A 23,460-nucleotide genomic window follows, 5' to 3' on the forward strand; every position below is an offset into this window, starting at 1 on the left:
TCGTTTGGCCCACTTTGCTATGCACTTTGTTTCTAGTAGTGGTCCCTTTGTCCTAGATCGCTTGCAGGTTACAATCGGGATGGAGAGGAGAAGGTTCTGGTGGAGCAGGCCTTGTAAATGGAAGAGTTTTCACCCTCTTCTCTTTCTCTCTGTCTGGGTAGTAAGTGCTGCTGTGTGGCTGAATTGCCTGTCATGTGAATGAATGAGCAGGCCTACAACGCCGTGACAAGTCGGCCCCGGCGTTTGTCTGATGGGTTCCACGGCGATGGAGACGAGACGGGATCCATCTTCCAGCAGAAGGGAACTGGAGGGGGTGGAGACTCTGCTGCTGTCAAGCCCATATCTCTCATCTCTCCCTTTACTGGCTTGGTCATATTCAGTGCATGTCTGTCTTTTTTTTTTTTTTTTCCTATTCTCAATCTGCCCCCTCCTCTCTCTTTCTGTCTCTCTGAAGTATTGGCATGATGGATCATTGAATCCACAAAGGGAGGGGAGAAGAAGAGAGTAAGGGGGGGTGGAGAGGAATATATAGGATCAAGAGAGAGAGAATGACAAAAATAAGGAGGGGGATGGGAATTTACAGTGGGGTTTGCCTGGCTATTTCACATTGGATGTGAGGTTTTTTTTCTATTGTATTCCTTGAAAATGTGCTGTGGCTTCCCCAGTGTAAACAGATAAGTGCTCATTTAAATTGCGCTTCCTCACTCTTGCCAATCACATATCATGTATTCATTCAATTTCCTTTCGGCTGACAAGCAACTGTCTCCATTCGCATCAGTTGTAATAATCTGAGACAGCGTGGACGGCAGCGGCTCGAGGACTGTGCCGGCGTGAGATCTGCTGGTGTGCAGCCAGCTGACTGAACTGGGCACACTGGCTGTCGAGTAGGAAGGCAGTGGTTAGGGAGCCGGGGGGGGGGGGATGCTCCCGTCCTTAACTATTCTCCTCGCATTCACCTTGCAGTCCCAATTATTCAAGGCAGCGTGCACGAGCGCTCCCTGCCAGCCAGCCCCAGCTGTGAAAAGTGGGTCATGGAATTTAAAGGCACACCGCAGCCTCGTTGCGCCGCACCGCCGGCGCGCTGGCCGCGCTCCCCTGTTCCTCCCGACACGCAAGTACGTGTGCGCAATTCTGTCTCCGGCATTGAAATCCACGAGGCTGTTCGGGGGAAATGTGTGTCAGTGAATCAGAAGACATCCACGTCCCCTGCGGGAATAAAAGCCGTGGCGCGTTCACCAAGTATGTCTCTCTCTCTCGCTCTTTCTGTCTGTCTCTTCTCTAAACTGGCCTATATTGCCCCACGTGACCATATGAGATTCATTTGTCCCCATTTGGTTATCATCCCTTTTTTCTTTTTCTTTCTTTCTCAGCACCCTCTTGAATTTCAGCATCAATGGGCACTTTCTACCTAGCAACAGTGTACAGTAAGCTGGTCCATATGGGGCTAGACATGCTGCAGAGAAAGGCTACTCATGCGCTCATTGAGCAATCATGTCATACGCCGATGGGCTCTTTACAGAATCAGACAGGGTTGTCCTACTAAACTACTGCCACATTGTGTGGCACTCAGAAGGAACACATTTGGCAACCATGAAGCTGGAATATGCCCCTCGTGCAGAAACGGAGACACACGAAAGCCCGTATGCCAAGGACCACACACTCGCACACAGCAGCTAGTTAGCTTAGGTTAGCACGGAGACTGGAAACAGAAACTTGTCATTTATTTGTTTTTGTACAAATGAAACAAACAAACTGTATTGTGGGGTAATTTATGAGATTTTGTTACCTTTTTAATTGGAGCCTGGCTGGCAGTTTCCAGTCATTATGCTACGCCAAAGTGCTACTGGCTGAAACTTGGCTGTACATTTATCGGACAGGCACGAGAGTGGTTTCAAACCATTGCGTTGAATAAAGCACACAGACGCACGTTCTTTACCCATTGAAGCAGATAAAATCACACAGGGAAGGCGTCTGTTTAAACAGTACAGAGTCCTTCTGCATTTTTATTATCAGCAAAAACAAACCACACACCACATTACATTTTAAAAACAAGAACGCTTATTGTGGATGTACAGAAAAACAAAAACTGCAGCTGCAAAACTGAATATTTTTAGTCTTAATAATAATAATAATAATAATAATAATAAAGGTATAAAAAGGAAAGTGTTTCATTTTGTGAAATAAAAAGCTTTGGGCCAACAAAATGTTCCCCTCAACATGCAACTTTAAAAATACATGCAAACATAAAGCTCTCTAGTATGGAAACTTTCAAAATACTCTCCACTTGAGATCCCATAAATTATGAATTATCAGCCTATTACCCCTGAACAGTTTCTTGACAGAGAAAATCCGGCGGAGTACCTCGACATGAACCCTGGATGCATCTCTTTTGTCTACAACGGCGCCCTCTTTAACTTTTCCTTCCAATTCACTGATCCAGGAAACGCATGATCTTTTTTTTTTCAACCATCGCTGGCTGAGTGTGCCCGGTCCAGACTGCGGGAAAGGAAATGCAAAGAGGACGCCACCTAAGACCGTATGCAGCCCATCAATAAATACAGACGCGCTTCTTCAGACACATTTCTCTGGCATCAATTTAACAGTGAAAATGTGTTTTCATACAACAAAAAACCTGGGAAGAACATCAAAAACAGCACCATTTAAAAAATTTCCTGGATTCTCTCCAACGTGACCGTCACGTCGTTTCAACCAAAAAGAGTTCTACAAAGTCAGACATGGTAGCTAAGTCAAAAAAGTATTTTTTGCTCGATTATAAGTTCATAATATCTATACTCTCTATCAGTGTTTTTTTTTTTTCCTCTCTCTCTGTTGTTAGCATGCAAGACGGGTGCTTTGCAAGTGTTATGTTAAAATGAGACACCGCCCTGCTTTTTGTCTTCGGCAGCTGACGGTGTCTCAGGTGGCAGATTTAAGTCTGCTCCATTCCGGTCGGTACACGATTGACTGCTTGGAAGTGAAACTGGGCGCAACCCCATAGCAGAGTCATGATTGTACCAGAGCGTACAGGTTTTTGAGTGTGTTGGTGCACATAGACAACAATAATTAAATAAATCCCCCTACTTAAACCCGGGCTTATGCAACTACAACACATCATCTGCAACCTGGAAAAGTTTCAAACATCTTAAAATTCTCCGCCCGTTTTCGAAGTTGTTTTTTGCTAATTTGACAAACAACCTCTGTGTGAATGCCGTGTCGCACTAATGCTGCCATGACGTATGACATTTAAGATGTAATACTCCCAGTTGTGGCGCACCTTCCCTTGCAGAACCTGACCGGTTTTAAGTGTCACGGTTTCAAGTTGTCCTCAGGTTCTGACTCAACCAGGTCTGGTTGAGCCTTTAAGGTTGTCAGTAGTTAAGGTTCAGTGCTGAGAGAAAAAAAAAAGGAACTGATCCTGAACGTCCCTTTTTGAAGGCCAGCAGAGTTAAGTGGACCAGAGTGTGTGAAGCAAACACAATGTATGGGCCTTGTGCTTAAACCTAAACAACCAACTGATATGTATTCTGATGAGGGAGAACAACGGACAACACCGCATCACATTATAAGTGAAAGGCTGCCAATCATACAGGTTTTGTAGTCTCGCACAGAGAACTGCAACACCCATCATGCCTTGCTGTGGTGAAAAGTATACTAGAACAGTGGGGTAAAAAGCTCAAATATTCACACTATTTTAGCCTCGCGTGCTAAAATGGCCCCACTCTTTCCAGAGTTTACGCGTCACAAAAAGGGCAAAGTGGATGTAATAACGCCTTGTGCTTCAAATAAAACTACAGAGCTCCCTTACATTTGCAAGCACTGACGGAGTGAGGATAAGCAGGGTGACTTTAAAGTAGGACAAAAAACTGTTGAAGACCACATTTCAATCACGTGAACAATAAATGGCAACATACAGTACATTTTTTTTAAAAGAAGGTAACGGCAAAACACCTCCAGTAAAAAAAAAAAAAAAGACAAACTCATGAAGCACTGTGTTTACATAGTGCTACAGCTAATTTCACACTTACTGCAGTACAAACATTTTTATTACCACCTTCCCTTTTTTGTTGGTGTTTTTCGTCATTATGGCTGTTTGGATTACAGCATCAGCTTGTAACATGGCTCTGAAATGTGGAATTAGGTGGTATGCATGTTGACGCACAGTTGCAGTTCGGGCACGTTTACAGGGCATCACATTTTATTGTGGCTGTTTGCTGTTTAACCATGTTGGCTCTGTTTAGCGCCTGTACTTTTTCAACAGTCAAATATAATAATACACCTTGTTACTCTACGTGATTGGGAAATGAATGACTAGTGCTATATGCGTGGAGTTTATGGTGCCTGTTTGCAGGTTTGCGACATGGTTACTAATGCTGTTTACATAAGTTACTCTGTGTGATGACAGTCCATGTTGAATGGGTTAAGTAGGTGGAGCTGAGATGACGGAGTTTATGGCTGATTTGATGGTCGACATCACAGCCATTATAGGCCCTTCTTAGTTGGCGCACTGAGTTTTCTCATTCCCCTTATCCTGCCCAGCAGCTCACGGACAAAGATCTGCAAAGAAGAGACAAAACAAATAGGTAGGAAGAGAGTTGCACACAGACGACACACATGCAAACACGCAGTCACAATGTTTATTTCTTTCAAGATGCAAGCTTGGGTTTGAGCTAGAGATCGCATTAAGGTCAACGATGTAAGTGTGGTGGTGAATCTGTTGGACTATCATATCCCTCATTATATCAGGGGTGACTCTGCTTATGACCCAGTTACTGATGCCTCCCCTTGCTCTCTCTCTTTCTCTCTGTCTCTCTCTTCTCCTCCCTCCACGACACTCCTGTCTGTCTTTCTGCCTCGAGCTGTCTTTTCATATGTTCCTCCGCATCCCTCTGTTCCCTTGTCTTTGTAATAGCTTCTATCCCTCACTTCATCTGCCGTTATTTTCTCAGTGTACCTTATTTTTCCAACAGGGCTCTCGTTCTTCCTTTCATCGTCCCTCCATCACTCCGTGCCTTTGTCACATTTCTCTCCATTACTTCTGTCTTTCACTGTTATTCCCCAACTGATGCATTCTCTGTGGTGTTGTTTTCAAAATGGCATCTGTGCTGCTCCGTTCTCAAGGGATTAGAGTGTGTGTGTGTGTTGTGTGTGTGTGTGTGTGACACGTATAATCAGCTGTCAACCTGGTTGAACACTCGTGTAGCTTTGGAAACCAATGACCTTGGAGTGGTTGTCACAGTCTGACCACACACACACACACACACACACACACACACACACACACACACACATGCAAATGACAGATAAGGAGATCGCCGTGTGTAGAGGTAATGTGATTGGTCTGCGGTACCTGTAGTCACCCAAATACTTAAATATATTATATATTCTACAAATACTTAAAACCACCTCACTCGAACCCAAACACTTAACATCTCTACACACACACACATTCACGTACTCCCACTAAACACAATGAAACCTAACTAATAAATACAAATGTTGTGTATATAATAATTAGCTAACAGTGTCAAACAGCGCCTTTTGTGTGTTAGCGTGTGACTTTTAGTCCTTTTAAACCCCTTCATGGTATATTTAGGTCAGGATGACATTGGCAACAGAAGATGAATGTGTGTAAGTGTCACAAGGCATCAATGAACCACACGCGCTCACGCGGCACACAATGCTTCAACATGCAGCGCTCGATACGCTGCAGGTCGACATGTGAGCGTCAATAACGTCTCTACGCACAGAAGCTGCTGGGTCGATGACGCTCAGTGTGTTATTGTCTGACAGACACGCTCAACATACTCACCTCTGTTGGTTTGTAGCAGTCTATTAATGATTCCTGTGAAATAAAAAAAAAGAAGAAGAAATTGAAGTCAGATTGGATGATTTCAAACTTTATCGTCACGGCTCCTGTATTTTGCATGGATTCACTCAGATAAACTGGAATAAGGTTTGTACAATTCCAAACGCTCTGTCATTTGTCAGTGAGCATGTTCGGCTTCGGTGTCAGCCTGCTATCATCAGTCGAGAGTGTCTTTGAATGCACCACCAATAACAGTCGTAACAAGAGAAATGCAGCATATAGTAGAAGAGGACGGCGATGTTTCTCAATCAATAGTCATTAATTCAACACTCAAAGCAGAACCTGGACCCTATTTTCTCATGTTTTTGTATTGAAGTGACTAATGGGGGCAACACTTTTGTTTCAATTGGTTATAGAGAAAAAAACATTGCAGATGACAACCGCTAAACAGGCGGTAATGTCATCACTGGAGAAACTCCTCACCGTCAATTAAAGTCCCTCGGAGGGCTTGTTTTTGATTGACAGCTTGTTATTATAATTGCCTGACAACATTATGCAAAGGACCGGAAAGAGAAATAAATCATTTGCATATTCCTTTTTCGCTTTGTTTAGGTGTCATATGAGTCGTTGCAGGAAGACAATGCTGGTTACACAGGACACACACGTTTTTTTTTGTTGTGTTGGAGAACAGAAAGCGTAGTGTAATCTATGTCATGTCAATGTATATTTAGCTGAATATGACTACGAGGGTGCGACGCCAGATTTCGGAAAAGAGACGCAACACACAGATCATCAGATCAAGTGGAAGGTAAAGGAAAAACACTGTGTTTGTGTTTAGTGGTCGTACATTGCTAGCGGCTGCAGCGTAATCCTTCACTGCTGGAGCAATTTCAAAAGTTGTCCTCATTTTTCACTCTGACACAAGTATAGGGACCCGGCAGAATGATGCCAAAGTGTTCTTTTTAAGGTGCATTCAGTTGATGTGCAGGTAGAACAAACGCAGACACACACACACACACAGTCTCGGCGGGTGTACCTGTAGTTTGCTGGCTCTGTCATCGTCACTGCTGACCTCCAGCAGGTCATCGATGTCTATCTCTACCTCGGGCATCTCTTCCTCCTGAAACACAAAAGCACTGTGGGTGAGTGAGCTGCGGAAACAGATCTGTTCGAGGCGACAAAAACCAACAAGAGAGAGGAGGCGAACGGGAAAATATAAATGGGGAAACTAACGAATCTTTGTGTCGGAATGATATTCATAAAACGCTGATGCAATGACTTGTCATGGTTTTACATCCAGACAAAAAAAACAAAAACAACCCCAATTACACCGACTCTCATTTCTAGTTCCTTCGTTTCACTTCTGCATTCAAAACGCTGTTTCTCCACTTCGGCACTCCAGGCTCTAGAACCGCGCCAACACATATTTGCCTACTCGCAGCAGACGTCATCTGGAAACGTCTTTGTGCGGCGTGCGCCGCGCTGCCGGGGCCGGGCCGTTTAGCGGCTCGGTGGTTAGAGGCTGTATTCTGCGCACCAACCACTTCAAAAGGTCCCGCTGTTCTTCGGGTTCATTTTATTTAACCGCCAGGCTTGTGCTAAAGAGGCACACAGGGAGGATCAAACCTTTCCTCCCAGCGCTTGATGCATCTTTAAGACTCTCCCTTCTGGGAATTGAAGCCAAAGAAACCATCTGCAAGTACAGCTTCTTTGTCCAAGTGGCCTTTACCAACTGCAACATCCTGCATGGTTGCGGCAAAATGGACTCTGCAATTTCTCCCCAGTACCACAATACCGCCGCAATTTCATGGCGTAGAACGCCATTTGAGTCATGTCGCAGACCTGCAATTATGGTTATGTACCTTTTTATTACCCACAACCAGAATCTTTACCAAACCTTAACCAAGTGCTTTAGTGGGCGAAACATAACTGTACCTAATAGTTTGTCATAACCAATATCACGAACAAGAACAAGCAGTAAGTTAAATGTTGCTCCTGAACACATTTAGGTCTCTTTTTTTAGGATTGTCCAGGATATTTAGCATCTCCTCCCAGTGCAATGTTCTCCAGACTAACTGTCATCATCTTCCATCGGTGCAGTCAGTTTTCATCTTCATGCTCCATTTGGTATGATTTTGTTGAATCATAATGGCTCTCACATATTGAAAACCTCGCATAAAACCATGGTCACCTTTTTCCAACCAACACATTCCCCAAAAAAAAGTAAATATCTGCCCTATGATAAGCCGAACGCATATTAATGTTGTGTTGCTGTTGGTGGGTGTGAACGTTTCTCACCTCCTGATAAGATGAAAAATGTATTCAATGCTTCTCCAAAATGGTTAGCCATAAGCGACACAAAACAAACACATGCTATTTTAGATTGAACATCCTTGTTGGGCAGCAAGCAAGAATGTGATACCGCCTTTAGTGCATGGTGGATGATCCCTGGTTCCCTCTGCACAGGACGCACGGTTTTAAATCGTGTGTGCATCTGAGAGTGTGTGTGTGTGTGTGTGTCTGTCTATGTGCTCTCAGAGGACTCCTTTATGCTTTCGCCTGGAGCGAGCGCTGGTATTCAGACACGGGAACAGAGAGGACGGAAGGACGATTTGATTACGCTCTCAGCATTAAAGCTCAGCCGCTGTGATTTCACTTTTTGCGTTGGTGGGATGATGTGCACAGAGAATAGAATAGAATCATCTCACAATTATGCCTTCTGAAATTACAGTACCCAACGCAAAACAAGTGGTAAGTGTTGTACATGATGTGCTCTATGTTTGACAGCATGACTACAAATGAATTAACTGTAACAACTGGAGTAGTGAAACTTAACTATAAGGATGACTATGAAACAACTAGGTATATGCTTCACGTACGCAACAAACATATATGCCTAATGTAAAAAAAAAAAAATCCACTTGGCATCAGTGAACTTAAACCTTATTTGCACATATCTCATTTGCATTTGTTTACTCTCTCACACACAAACATGCACACAAATACTCATACGTCCACTCGCACAGAAGGCTACCCCACCTTCATCCTCGCTTAAGAGGCATTTACACAACCCGCATTTTAAGCGTCTCTCTCGCTCTCTCTGCAGACGAGCGTCCCCTTTGACCTCCCGCTCTGACATCACTCTGCGTTCTTAGCGAGCGGTTCTCGCTCTGAACCCCCCCACCCCCTCGCTAAGGAAACAGAAAAGTAAGGCGGAGAAATGAGGGAATGTGGCAGAACATATTAAAACCTGTCATCTTCTAGTACAGCAGAGAGTGGATCCAGAGGACTGAGGTTATATGCAAATGTGAAAACATCAGGGGAGTTATTTCAAACGGAGAAGAGAGATTAAATGGATGGATTATGTTGCTATTTAAAAGTATCAAAATCAGGTTTGGTCTTTTTTTTTCTTCTTTCCTCTCTCTACTGTCCTACCAAGCCCATACCTCATGGCCACTTAATTATTCAACATCATATGAAATTATCATGGCATAGAATTTTGCAATTTGGAAGAAAGACCTCTTTTCTGCATTTGAAGACTCCTTCTTCATGCATTTTAGTGATTGAGTCTGTTATGCCACATAAATATGAAATAAAGAATGGATTACAGATAAACTAGAACGGTAGCTTTGCTGAGAAGCAGTCAATTGAAGTGTCTAAAATTCACATAATGTAACGTGTTTAAGATAACGGTACCTTTAAATCACCTAAGGATACGTTCACTACACTAGCTCAAACAAGAAAGCTAAAGAAAGAGCAAGCATGTTGTTTGTAGATACTGTCTTTGAGTTGTACGCTTTAGTGCAGCTTCTACATTGTTTTCGGTTTCATGTACAAAGCCCTCAACGCTTTCCCCTCAACGTCCATGCTTAGTTCCTGCTCTCTTGTACGCCAGTAGAGAACCATTTGGTGCGGCTCATTAGAACAACTGAAAAAGGAGTCAAGCAAAAGCCTTCTCGACATAGGCAGACAGAGATGAGCGAGTTTCATTCCCTCAGGACAGATGAAACTCCTCAGAGATCCAAACTAGAATTTCAAGAACGAATCATAACGGACGGCTCCTTCGAAGAGTCAGCTTGTTCACACCTGACGGCAGCTACACCTGCCACTTCGGATACGTGAGCAGGGCACTGAGATCACGGCCTCGGTCAGGAAGGCCATAAACAAGAAAGAAAAAAAACAGTTATATAGGCTGCAGAGAAAATTACTCGCCTAATAATAAAATGAATAAGTGAATCTATCATATAGCATGGTGGTTATAACTCGTGTGTGTGTGTGTGTGTGTGTGTGTGTGTGTGTGTGTGTGTGTGTGTGTGTGTGTGTGTGTGTGTGTGTGTGTGTGTGTGTGTGTGTGTGTGTGTGTGTGTGTGTGATTGAGGAAAAGAGAGAGTGTGAAAGAGAGAATTCCACTTGTCAGCAGGCAGTCTTTCACCCTCTGTCACTGTGATTGGTGATGACCAGGGCAATGGCCTGTGAGTGAGTGTGTGTGTGTGTGTGTGTGTGTGAGTGTGTGTGTGTGTGAGGCATGACTGCAGGCAATCACCAACGACGCGCTGCCATCAATCAGAGAAACTCTCACACCACAGGGCTTCTGTCAATGTGGAGTCAACGTGGTGCTTGTGAGCTTGTGGGAAAGCACCGCAGTGTGTTAAGTACGCTGCACGCAATGACACGAATGGAAACGCTCGCACGCTTAACATGCAGACAAACACGGAAGTTGTCGCTGTCCTGCTGGTGATTGAGAGTCTTGACATAGTCGAGGTCACACCCACTGCCCCCCGGGGAAAATGGTTTTCCATCTTGCCAGCAGTGGAAGGGTGACTAAGTGACAGCGCACAATGCCTGGAGACATGAAGGGACAGGCAACACACACATACGCACACTCACAGGAATAGTTCAACGTCGCGCCAAAACAATATCTGATGTTGCGCTGATTTTGTATGACAGTAGACAGAGGCACAAACCTCATCATAAATATATATATATATGTATTTCATGGGAGGTATACAGCTTGGTATTCCTACACCGGGTGCAGAGATGAAGAGACAACCTCAGTATCATCATCACGACAAACAAAACGATTATACTTTAAAAAAAAATAGGAGGATCACAGAGAAATGCAAACAAAATGCAAGAAAAATAGTTAGTTTGGCCATAATATATAAAAAAAATGTTATTTCTCTGACTAGTTTTTGCTTGATGTTAGTAGAAAAGTGTGATCTCTGTATGAAAAGCCAAAAGAGGGCACTGTCAACACTGTGTATAGTTTACAATGCGATAGTGTGAAATTGGGCACGGGATTAAGAATTTGTGCGTTTTGCATATCGAAGAAAGACACAGTGATGAAAACAGGAAAAGAAGCCGTGTGTGCATCTTGTGTGTCGACGATGGTGCGTGTGTGTGTGTGTGTGTGTGTGCGCGCAAGAGAGATAACAAGGAGCAAAGTGTTAGTTCTAATGAACGCAACTTTGAGTCGATTTTGTCTTCGAGCCAGCGAGCAAAAGAGAGCGAGACAGGCCCGCCAGTGTGTTTGTTTTTGTGTTTGCGCTGAGAAAGTGTGTGTGCTTGTGTGTCAGACTCTTTCCTTACTTATGAACATGAGAGGAGGTCATGAACAGATAGACGGTTATGTAACTTCTTTGACCTCAAGGATCAAGGGACAAGAGGTCAAGCTCATGCCATGATTTTCTTTGTATCACCGTGGCTTGGAGGCGTTGACTGTTGTCTCATTGAATGTTGTGTCACAGACTGCTCTGAGTGGCTGCTGCATACTTTTCCTTCTTGCAAGAATCAACGGTCGAAAGACAACTTTGATTCAGAGACTCTGTCCAACAGAGAAAATCTTCCATCATTGCCCGCAAAGAGGTGAATCGAAATGAATGCGAGCGGCCCGACCCCGTGACTCACCGCTAACTATTCAGACTCTCTTCAAACACTCTCATTGAACAAAGAGTCAAACTCCCTCTGACAGGGAATCATTTCACTGTGCCAAGTGATTCATGATCGTTTCTATTCATAGCCGTCTTACGTGAACTACACCTTGCGGCTGCATTGGACGGCGGAAAATACTTCCTGAATAGGTCATTGCTAAAGATAATAATAATTATGTGAGTGAGGGGCAATATAATTGTTTGTGTGCATGCACAGCGGTTTCACAATCTAGCAATACTGATTAGATAATGGCCGGGTGGCCAGCTGCTAACTTGCGATGGAAATACTTCACAGTAACTTTAGTTTTTACCGCAGAAATGAAGTCAGTTTGGTAGCCGAGTTGGCCACTTAAGGAATTCCCCAAAGAAGAAGCACACAACACAACAAGCTAACTGACAAGCAACATTATTTTTTCACTTCTAATTGTAGTTGATGAAGCTGTGTTTGGGATGTAATCAATGCAAAAACCATTATGACCAATTATAACCAACCACCTTCATGGCATATACTGGGGCTGAGCAATGTAGAGCAATCAAACAATCAAATATCACAATATTCATATTGGGATTGTCGGGTTGACCACTTGTGTTTTCACCAAATATTAACACAATGACATTTTTTCTAAACAGGATAATCATCGAGACAAACTTCAGACAAAACCAGGAAAATAAATGTATGCAACATTACGATAATATAATATCTCAAATCAAAGACAGTATTTAGTCTCATGTCAAAATATCAATAATATATTTGTATTCCACAGTATGATTATCTTGCTAGTGATGGTGGTCGGTCTGCTGTACGTCTCCCTGCAGGAATGGCATGTTTTGCTTTTTGAAAGTGTGAAGTTTGCATCATAAGGAGAGAGATTATACCGTCTATTATTTTCGCACTTTAGCGCCCAACGCGGCCCCGGCAGTTGCAGAGTGGGGTGCTACTGTAGCGAGAAGGACAATCATGGCAGCTACAGATGCTGAAAATGGAGGCTTAGCAGTCTATCGGTTGTTATTTTCTCTCAGGGCATTTTCAGTGTGTGTGTCTGTTTGTGTATGTGTGTGTGTCAGTGTGAGAGAGAATCAGACACAGACAGTGTGGTTATGTTCCACTGGTGCAAAGAGCACAGGAACGTTCAGTCTCGGCCTCTCTCAGGAATACACTCAGAATGTGTCTGACATAACTTGGATAATATTAAGAACACACACACACACACACACACACACACGCACACAAATCAAGGTCAATAAAATAATGACGCCCACGGCATCTTTAATCACCGCTCTGTATGCAAGAAAAAAGATTTCACTAGCCTTGAAATATAATAATATGATATTGTTAGAGACTGTGCAGAGATGAGATTAGGCCTGTGAGAGAGGGATACGAGTCCTCAAAAGGGAAGTGAAAAGAAATAGAGACATAGAAGAGTGATAACAATACCTAAGAAGAGGAATCAGGATGCTGCTGGATGGGGAGTGTGCAGATAAGTTGGTCACTGTGATGAAGAGGCAACAACACAGTAAAAATCTCACAGCTCAGCTTTTTCTCCCCCCCCTCTCGACGCCGCCTTCCTGTGTCACATCAAAGAGATGAGTTCATCTGAGGAGCCGGCGTGAGGTAATGGAGGGAGAGAAACTACTGCGTGTCGGAGAATGGAGGGCGATGGATGGGACAAGTGGAAAAAACAGCAACTTAGAGGTCTAGAAAATTGAGGACAAAGCCCCCCCATGTTGAACAAAGTAAAGGAACCCCAAGACTGTATTATAGTGTATACTATAAAGTATAGTGTGAGACGCCTACTTGGAACAGTAACGACAGAATGTGCATTGGTTGAAAGAAGTGTTTCGGCTGTGCAGCCTTTCCTCTCTTCCTCCCTCCCTCGTCTTCCAGCACCCCCCCCCCCCCCCCCTTACAGCGCGGATGATGTGACTTCACTGGATAAAGTTAGCTGCTGCAGCAAAAAAGCTCTTTCCCACGCTGATTCAGCTGTACTCTAGAGGACATTGTATATCAGAGAGGGGAACCGGTGAAAAAAGAAGAGAGCTGGGAGGGAGGAATTAATCCTCAAAGGAGAATCCCAGTGGAAAATAACAATGCTTCTGCATGCTGAATTTGGGAAGCCAATCGTGGTGTAAACGTCTTAATCCCTCATTGACTGCTCATTGTGGTTGCTTCTCCACAAAAGGGTTGGAGTCCTGATGTAATTTTCCTTCAGACCTTCCATCAACTCATAGGTGTTGGTGGCCTGCCATGTCTTCGTTTTGCACACCGTTCACTTTCTAGGGAGAGAGCCACTAACTCAGATGTATAGAGCCAGGACAGCAAGGGGTCAAAGGTCGTCCCACTAGATTACTATATAGATATCTACATAGGTGTCTGCCCCCACACACACATACACATTTCCAACTTCCTGCCGTGGTTTGCCAGCCATTTGCACCACAACTATATCCGTCACAGTAGGAACGTTGTCCCATATTTAAATAATGCCGAACACGGTGAATATCAAGCACTTTATTGCTGGAAAGACAACGTCATCCGCAAGCAGCAGAGATGCCACTAAACTGAGGACTCTCCCAAAAACCGCACGAGCAGCTTTAAATGCATAAACAGGAGATTTGAGGCCTCCACATCGACACCCACATCCACCCTTTTAACAGTTCTTTGTGCGGCAGCTGCTGACGCACGCATGCTCTGCTGCACAGGGTCGAAATCCCTTAAATTCCCTCACCATCCTTGAGTCAAAGTCCTGCTTTAAAAGCCCAGACAGAGTATTGTTGTGGATTCATGAAACTGCCAGCGTCCCGCCATGTGACTCTATGTGACCGTTTTGGGATTTGTGATTCACTTTACTGTGTTTACTCCTCGCCGAGGCCAAGGCCAATGACAGTCGGGACCAATTTGGACCTTTGCTCTCGGTGCCAAGCGAAGCTGCCAGCCAAACTGGACTTTAAGCTTCAATAGCACCGGGGTCATACCCTGTCCGCCAGTCAAATTTAATGGATTTATTCAAATTCAGAGGCATTTAGGAAACCTTCTGTTGTGAGGACGTAGAGTGGAATCAAGGATATAGACGTGATGAACCGACTTGAACTGGCTGTACTTACTTTGCACACATTTCAGATTTCTTCCTTCCTGATTGGAACCATTACCACTGCTGCCGAATCTGCGCAGTCATTCAGCACATGCAAAGGTAAGACATCCAAGTAAAACGCGCGGCAGCATGAACACACCCCGTTGGCTTTGCCAGTCAAAACAATAATCTTCCTCCGCTCCGTCTTTCCCTCGGTCTCCCTCTCGCCGACACGTGTGAATGACGCCAGTGTTTTTCTATCTTTTCGCCGTGCCAACCACAGAGAGTGAGTCAGTGTTTGTGCACAGCCAGTCTATAAATTGTGTCGGCCTGCCGACAATGAAACCAGTGATTTAACTGGATCGTCTTGCGATGGGAGGGGATGCCTTGGAAAGACAAGAAAGTCCGTGTGTGAGTGTGAACATTCAACATCTCTTACCTTTCGCGGTCTCAGCGGCTTTCCGTCTTTGCAACTCTGGCCGCACAATTTGCATCCGGCATGTCACCCGACTACGATCGCCAATTACACTCGCCACTTAAAGACCATTTTTTTGTATTGCCGCCTGACTGTGTCTTGGGACTCTGGCTATATTTGCGAGACGTATCATTCAAGTTAATAACCTGCAGACGTTTTGCTCCTTCCACATCATTTTACTTTTCACCCAATCCATCTTGATTTTCTCTTCTATGCAGCCGGCAGACGGATATGTGTCCCTGGGGCTTGTAGAAACATCTCAACCCACTATCACGGCATTGTAGTGTCACAGCTTAGCCGGTAAACACAGCATACAGGGTTAATAGAGTGGGAACCCATGAAGGACAAGGAGGAAATGGAACAAGAAAGGCGTAGGCTGACGGCAAGAATAAACTTGCTCATTTCAACGTTTTATCATAATGTGCGGCGCTCGATTCTGTGGGGAGGTTATCGCACTCTCGAAGTAGCAATTAAACCTTTTCCTACACTTAGAAGGCAAATGTGATTAATGGCGTCAACTACAGACATAAAATGGCTAATCCACACGCATGTGAGAGCCACCGGGATGACGGCAGAACAAAACACTCAAGGGAGAACCGCTGAGAGGAGGAGGAGGAGGAGGAAAAGGAGGAGGAGGAGGATGGAAAACAGGTGGGTGTCCCGGTGGGTCGGAAGTTGAAACCAGAGAGGAGGATAACGGCGGAAGCATGAAGCATGGGATGAAGCGTGTTTAGAGATAAAAAAAAGGGGAACAAACGCATCGTAACCTTTGTAATAGATAGTTGACAGCGTTCTGCTGTTTACAACAGCTGGTGGCTCTCGGCCCGCTAAAAGGTCGTCTTTGTCAACGCCTCTGATTTGTCTAGCAGCAGATGCATCGAGGTGCAGGTGCTACGTGAAATGTGTCAACAACGTGCTCCTCGGACACGGACGCTAAGCGAGCTGCTATTTTTGGGCTGTGTAGTTTAAATGTCTGCCCCCCCCCCCCCCCACCGCCCCCCTTACACACAGACAACCCAGATAACAAACTCAACAATGACCTTACGCGCCAGATCCGTAAACACATCAGGGTCATCCATTAAAACAAACATCCAATTGACTAAATCTCCCAGTGGGTGGATCCGTTGTAATTAAATGAATGAATATTTCTTCCCCTTTTTTTCTGTTTAATTACCACACTTTCTCATTGCCCCCCCCCCCCCCCCCTCCCTCCCACCGCTCCCTTTTCCTTCTGTATAGTTTTGACCCTCAGCTGATTAACTGTAACAAGGAGCCACCATTTAAAAGAAAAATAATGAGGTAATCAAGCTTAGCCTCGTGAGATTAAATCACATCCATCAAGTATCAGAGGTGATGGATGCACATTTTAATGGGCTAATGAAGGGGAAAGACACCCCATAAACCATCATAACAGTAGCCTGGATCATAAAGCAGCGTTTGTCTCCACCTATATGTGTACAATACAGTAGCTTTAACGGTAACGCAATGCCTTTGTATGTCAATATGTGTGCGTCTATCCCTGGGCGTGCTATTCCTGAACGTATCGAACGCTGCTAATGACTTGGCTTGAATTGCACTGTTTACGCCTCCTCCGCTGCCCCAATGAGGTTCACTTGATACACGGCCGTCCCCCCCTTCCCAGCAAGACTAACGTGAAAGGCGAGTAAAGTGTAATGTTATTGACGAGGTCACAGGAAAACCCGAGGGAGGGGGAGGAGGAAGAGGAGTTGGATAACGATGCAAGCAGATAGGGATGAAGATGTTTCGGGGGGGGAGGAAGCGGGTTCAACCTAGTGTTGATGTCAGCAACCAAACGCACATTCCTTTGTCCACAGATGCGCACAGACGCCTTAAGACAGCCCTCCTACACAACTCCCGCCTCGTCTCGAGGTGATGATCCAGAGAGAAAGGGAGCAGCAGACAGAAGACGGAGAAGATGCTTCATCTCTGAGTTCGTCTTGCTCCATTTGGTCCGAATATGCATTGACCTGTGTGTGTGTGTGTGTGTGTTACAATTGGATACAAGGGCTCGTGCTCATCCATTCATGGAAAAGCACCCTTGACCGATCTGCCAAAGAGCAGCAGAAAGCCCCCCCCCACCTCTTTCCGTCGATAGACTCCCATAACTCCCATAGACACAAACCCACGTGCACACACACACACACACACACACACACACACGCACAGAGCCAGAGGGGCAGAGCGCTGCATGTCGGCAGCGCCCGTGCTCGCACACATGAATACACTCCATTGAGTGGGGGCGCTATTGATGCAGAGCCGTGAAGAAGTAGGGCATTTCAGAGGCCCTCATTCTGCAGCATGCACCCCAACAGCACATGAAACTGCAGCGTCAGATGTACCGCTCTGTTATCCTCTCTTTCTCTTACACACACACACACACACACACGAACACACACACACACACACACGAACACACAGAATGAAGTCTTTTTCTCAAGCGCCTCCATTGATTGTGTGGAGCTTCTCTCACATCACTGTGGTGACAAATCTGTCTTTCAATCAACAAGACTTCAGATATGAACTCAACATCAGTGCTGAAACAAATTCATTATCATTTCAAATAGAAATGCCAGACAATCTTGAGTTTCAGGCTCTCCAATATGAGGGTTTGCTGCTTTTCCTTCTGATCATTTTGGACTGCTGGTTGGACAACATGACCCTCCCCGTCCTTAGGCTTCAAAAGATATATGTGTTGCTTATTTTTTTTTTATACATTCTAAGTACCAAAGATAATCTGTCTAAATGGAGATATATATCGATCCACTGCTCTTCTACATCAATGGTGGACAGGAGCCAAACAGCTATTTATTTCAACAAAAGTTAAATCACCAGTGAAGAAGTACGGACTGTAAAGGAGTTGGAGGGAGAAAACACTGCAGCAGCATGTTTAAAATGTACTGCAAGTGTGAGCGATGGCTTTGTCAGACCACAGCAGAACAGAACATGAGAAGGGGAGAGCGAGAGGCTGTTTTCCAAGGGCTTCGCTGCATTTAAGAGCTGCACTGGGAGCACTGGAAGCACTGGTCTGAGGCGCTTCTCTATCTCGCTCCTCTCTGTCTTTTGAACGGCAAAATGAACAGAGGCAACATATCCCAGAAGAGCAGAGGTGATCCATCTCTGACAGAACTCACCTTCTGTTATCCTCTCGCCCAGGGAGGAGGAGGAGGAGGAGGAAGAAGAGGAGGAGGAGGAGGAGGAGGGGGGGCTCATCGCAAATTAGAACCACAGTCGGAATGAATTATTTCAATAAAAGACACAGGAAGAGGAAGTAATTGAATTGTTAAGTAAATGTCACCCTCAGCAATATTTCAAGGTTGATGAAATAGTGTGACATTTTGTGAAGCTGCCTTTTTTTGTCGAGATTTCCATCTGAAGCTTGATACCACCGGCACGCCTGACGTGAGGAGGCTGTATAGGTCAAGCAGAGGTGAGCTTAGCTGAGCATAACCACTGGAAACCAGGGGTTGGCTCTGGCTCTGCACTTCGGGTCATTGTATGAGTTAAACACAACATAATCTGAGTATTAGAGATGCCGATAGGCCTAAATGTAATATTTGGTAAAGCAAGTCTATCCGCTGATGTAACCTGCTAAATATATCTGCAATTACCTCTTGGGGCTTGTAGGGTCTATTTATAGGGACCTACTTTATTTCACGTGGGATTATTGTTATCTAAAATATGTTTTGCGAGGCCTTGCTGGATTTATAATGGAGATTTGTATTTATTGAATAAGTCTGACGATAAGCTTTTGTTACTAAACAGTGTTTCCTAGCTATAATGATGTTCGTGATTGCCATAGATAGAGTTTGGTATTTATACCTTCCTTTTGCGAGGAATGAAGTGGGTGGTTGGTTGCAGCCAGTCCGTATTTAAAACGGCTTCTCAAAAAATTTGAGAATAATTACTTGTTCTTATGCGCATACAAATGTACTTTTGCAAGATAGACAGTGTGCGGGATTTTGTTACAAGGCAGCTAATATAGAGCAGCTGTCCCTTTGCCAGTATTTATGCTAAGCTAAGCTAAGTTTCTGTGGAGGGAATACAATTTTTAGTTACTTTGAGCTGATGAAGATGTCTTAAATCAGTCGGCTTTTCTTGGACTTGCCAGTATTCTGTGAGAGTTTAGGTCTTTACTTGTCTTGGGTTTTTCATTACCACACACGCACACGCACACACACACACGCACACACGTGATGCTCTCTCTCCTACCTATCAGGTTTTCTTATGAAACTGATACAGAGGCTGACCTTCACGCCAAACCAGCAGTCTCCCCATCTCTCTATCACACACACACACACACACACACACACACACCTACACACACACAGTCAACACACAAAAAAATACACACCCACATCTAATTTAAATCTGGGCATGGAGGTGTGAGCAGGCGTGAAGGGAGTGTGACTTCCTGTTTACTGACACGTGACCAAAACATCATGAGTATAGAGCCGAAGCCCAGCTGCTCAAACACCGCCGTCATGGATCTATTCATGGGCGAACAGATGAAAGCAAGCCTCAACAATGCACCACGGAGACAACGTGTCAAAATAATGATGCACTGGTTTCATTCCCTTCTGTCCTCTGAAACGCTGCCAGCTTCCATGTCTCTCTACCAGCAGTCAGCACTGTGCTTATTGCAGCAGCCAGCATGATATCAGACCGGCAATAATGCGCGAGAGCCAGGGGATTATCAGGTGATATTATCCCATTTGCTGTGTGAAAGACAGAATTTGAGGAGGTGTCATGCTGCTGGGAATATCTATACGGAAATCTAGATTGAAGTCTGGGCAAAAGAGACATGTGCAGGCAAGAGGGGAGTCTTCTTCAACAGTAACGCTACAATAGTGAAATAAAACGACTGATTTCCATCCAGAAATCCCAGTGCAGCAGTCTAACAAAACACGGATTATTTGTGGCAGTGTTTTTGACTATTTGAGATTCATGCATTTGCATTAAACATTCCCAGCCACTGGGAGAGGAAGGCAAATGCTGCTCAAAATGAGATGCACGCTGCACGCTGCCATCCAGCAATCATCGAACAACATCAAATAGTCGATGCAAGCGAGAGAAGCATCGCACGACTTGTAGATCAAGCGCACCTGCTGACGGGAGACTGAGACGGGAGGCCAAGAGCTCGTCCGGCTTTGAAATGTAAACCAGTGCACACTCTGACGGGCGATGCAGCTCTTTGCAACTTAAGTGAGAACCCCCAGCGGGGCAATGAAGAGAGGATGGAGCCTGCAAACAAGATTACAGCCGTGAAAAAAACAACAACCCAGCAGCTCCGGGTTATGGATAGCTGCAAAAAGAAGAAAAGACATCTTTGGTGATGTTTCAGAAGATGGAAGGAGTTTGGAGCTGCAGGGAACCGTAATGGCTCAGCAGACACGCCGACAGCCTATTTGCCTTCTGTATGGGGAGATTATTTGCATTGCAATACTCCGTCAGCAGGCAACTGAGACAGACAATCAGGCTTTGAAGTGATAGTCGGTGTCCTGCTGTGCGTTGTGCAGGTGTTTCCCGCCTGCGCATGCGCACGCGCTGCAATCAATCTTGGTAATAGTCGGGGATGCGTCGCATAAATGAACAACCGCATGCACCTTCTGCTTGGTAATTTAAATGTGTGGTGTCATCTGGCGCTTTCATGTGTGCAGGCACGTGCATGTGGATGCACGCTCACACCGCCTGGTTTCTTCTCTGATTGGCTGAGTCTGAGAGGCGACAGACTCGCTGTATGCCTGCGGTGTGTGTGTGTGTGTGTCCGTGTGTGTGCGTGTGCGTGCGTGTGCGTGCGTGTGTGTGCACACGCTCTTGTGCAGACCCTCTGTTGCGAGGAAGGGGGTCAGAGCCAGAAGAGGTGATTGGCTGGTGAGGAGAGTCACAGCATCAGCACATCCTTAACCCACTGCCCTTCTTTCCTCTCCTCCTCCTTCTCTCTCTCTCTCTCTCTCTCTCTCTCTCTCTCTCTCTCTCTCTCCCCCCACCCACCCTCCCCCACTGTGGGTCGAGCACTCTTGCACTTACACATCACCTATAGAATCCCTCGCACCCCCCCCCCCCCCCCCCCCCTCCCGCCTCCCCCCATCCTCCTCTCCACCCACAGCCCTCTCCAAAATCTCCCCCTCCCCTTTTTCTAAAATGTTAAAGAGAGCGCAGAATAATGGGGCTGTCAATATCGTCTGGCGACAGATCATCCCTGGAAAGGTGAAATGGGTTGAAAAGGTCAGAAATGTGCCTCAGAATAACGACAGGACTTAATTCCAGGCGTCGCTTCACACCAACGGTGGACCTGAAACACTGCCTCGCAACATGCCTCTTGCTCTCGAGGACTAAACCCGAATTAGAAGTCAATACCAGCGCCAGAGAATACAATGACTGCAGAGTGCAGTTTCTCAATCTACACATCGGACATCATTTTTGTAACATGAACACAATCCAAAAAAACATAAAAGGAGACGTGGTGCGTAAAAAGCGCAACCGTGCGGTTTCTCTCTCTCGCTCTCCGTTTCTCGATTCAGTTCAACCAGCAATCACTGTCGGTCTCCCCCTCAACGACAGAGACGATAAACGCATTGTGTCAACATCGGGGTGTAAAGAGCAACGTTTTTTAAAACCAGACAGCTCTTGTGTCGCTTTAACGCCCCTGCTATTCTCGGCAGGTATCAGTGTTGCAGAGGACAAAGAGCCATCAATAAACCCAAAGACAGCCTGTTTAATGGAGGGTGATAGGGTTCGCTGTAAAATATGTGGGGGTGGAGGGGTCATTTTTTTTTTCCCAACGCCTTTGCAAAGACAGTGCCTGGAGGGAAGCATCGAAAATCCCAGATGAGCATGCATAACTGCTCCATGATGATGTGATGTATATGCAGCACGCGTAAAGTCGGCCAAGTCATTGCAGTAAGTGAGTTCAAATGTGATATCCTGTTGTGTTTCCAAGCCATACATTCATCACCTTGACAAGTGTCCCCGTGTGCCATTCTGTGCGTCTCCCGCATCTGATGTGGAGCGCCGGCTCGCCTCGTGTGGTTTAATAAAGATGTACGAGCCACTCACCTCGCAGTCGTACAACTCGCTGAGCTGCTCGATGATCCACTCCTCCAGCACCAGTCTTTTCCGCAGCTCCTTCCTGTCGTACTTGACGGTCACTTTGCCCTGCTTCCTCTGGACCGGGTCGTCGCCGGTGGAGATGGGGCCGGACCCCACGCAGCCAACTCCGGGCGCACCTTGGAAGAAGACGCGGCTGCCGGCGGTTGGCAGCGGGGCGCTGGTCTCAGTGCTGGCGGCCGACATTGCGGGGTGTTTTCTTGGGGCTGATAAGAAATGTGTGTGAGTGAGTTGGAGGGGGAGGGGGGGAAACCGCTGTGTCGAGAGGAGAGACTGAGAGGTGCACAGCAGACAGGAGAATGGTGGGGAGCTTTTAAACAGCTGCTATTTAAAGCGCAGCGCCGGAGATAGCTGAGAAGGCGGAGCGTAAACGCTGCAAGAAATGAGCATCTGAGGCGCTTGTCTGGTGTTAAAAATAAGATTTTAGGAAGGTAAACCTCTTTTCTGTTGTTGAAAAAAAGTGTATGGGACCTTATGGGATTTTCACACAGCCGGCAAAATGAGCTTGAATGTAATGTAAATGAATGTCAGCCAGATCGGTTGTACAAGCATGATGAGAGTCAATGACATTGTGACCGGCCAAGAAGTCAACTTCACCTAGACTAGGTTGACTGGCTCAAATCCGAGGTATATAATAATTCAGGTTTATGGAGTCTGCTCTGGAGGAAATGGTGATTTTTGCCTTGCCTCTCCAGACGTATTTGCCACAACATAAATGGCAGGATTCGAGTTTCATCAAGGGACAAGCAGACAAGATATGACCACCCCTCGAATGCTAATTCGTTTTTTTTTTTAAAGTATAAAAATATGTTTCAAAGTGTGACAAAATCATTACGGTGGGGATTTTTTTTTTGGAGTGCCCTGGCCAAATTCCCTCAATGCTCGTGCAACGACCCGCGCGCGCTGGAGAGCGAGCAGATGCCCGCCAGAGCATCAGCAGAGGGTCTTTCCCCATTCCTGCCAAGCTCTTCTGCCCACTTGTGTTATCATTCATTGATTGAATTACTTCTTTTGTGTATTTATTGTATGTGTCTTTAAATTTAAATGTTGACCTGA

The 23,460-nt window shown here is 45.4% G+C and overlaps 1 protein-coding gene across 1 annotated transcript; it reads right to left on the reverse strand.

Moving 5' to 3' along the window:
• Window positions 1–1,976: 1,976 nt before the first annotated feature.
• On the reverse strand, window positions 1,977–22,703 carry ppp1r14c (protein phosphatase 1, regulatory (inhibitor) subunit 14C). The gene is made up of 4 exons (XM_068577625.1): window positions 22,354–22,703; window positions 6,843–6,926; window positions 5,810–5,842; window positions 1,977–4,554 (listed from the first exon to the last, which is right to left on the reverse strand). Exons 1-4 carry the CDS (start codon window positions 22,588–22,590, stop codon window positions 4,480–4,482), a joined length of 429 nt encoding a protein of 142 aa, XP_068433726.1. The 5' UTR covers window positions 22,591–22,703; the 3' UTR covers window positions 1,977–4,479.
• Window positions 22,704–23,460: the final 757 nt, after the last annotated feature.

Source organism: Clinocottus analis, unplaced genomic scaffold, assembly GCF_023055335.1.
Source record: "Clinocottus analis isolate CAN_PGR_092001 unplaced genomic scaffold, fCliAna1.0.p SCAF_15, whole genome shotgun sequence".
In the NCBI taxonomy this organism is placed as follows: domain Eukaryota; kingdom Metazoa; phylum Chordata; class Actinopteri; order Perciformes; family Cottidae; genus Clinocottus; species Clinocottus analis.

Coding starts and splice junctions, on each gene's coding strand:
- ppp1r14c (XM_068577625.1), bottom strand. CDS start 22,590: ATGTCGGCCGCCAGCACTGAGACCAGCGCCCCGCTGCCAACCGCCGGC. Junction 6,927..22,353: donor GCGAGTTGTACGACTGCGAG/GTGAGTGGCTCG, acceptor TTTGTGTTTCAG/GAGGAAGAGATGCCCGAGGT. Junction 4,555..5,809: donor ACTGCTACAAACCAACAGAG/GTGAGTATGTTG, acceptor TCTTCTTTGCAG/ATCTTTGTCCGTGAGCTGCT.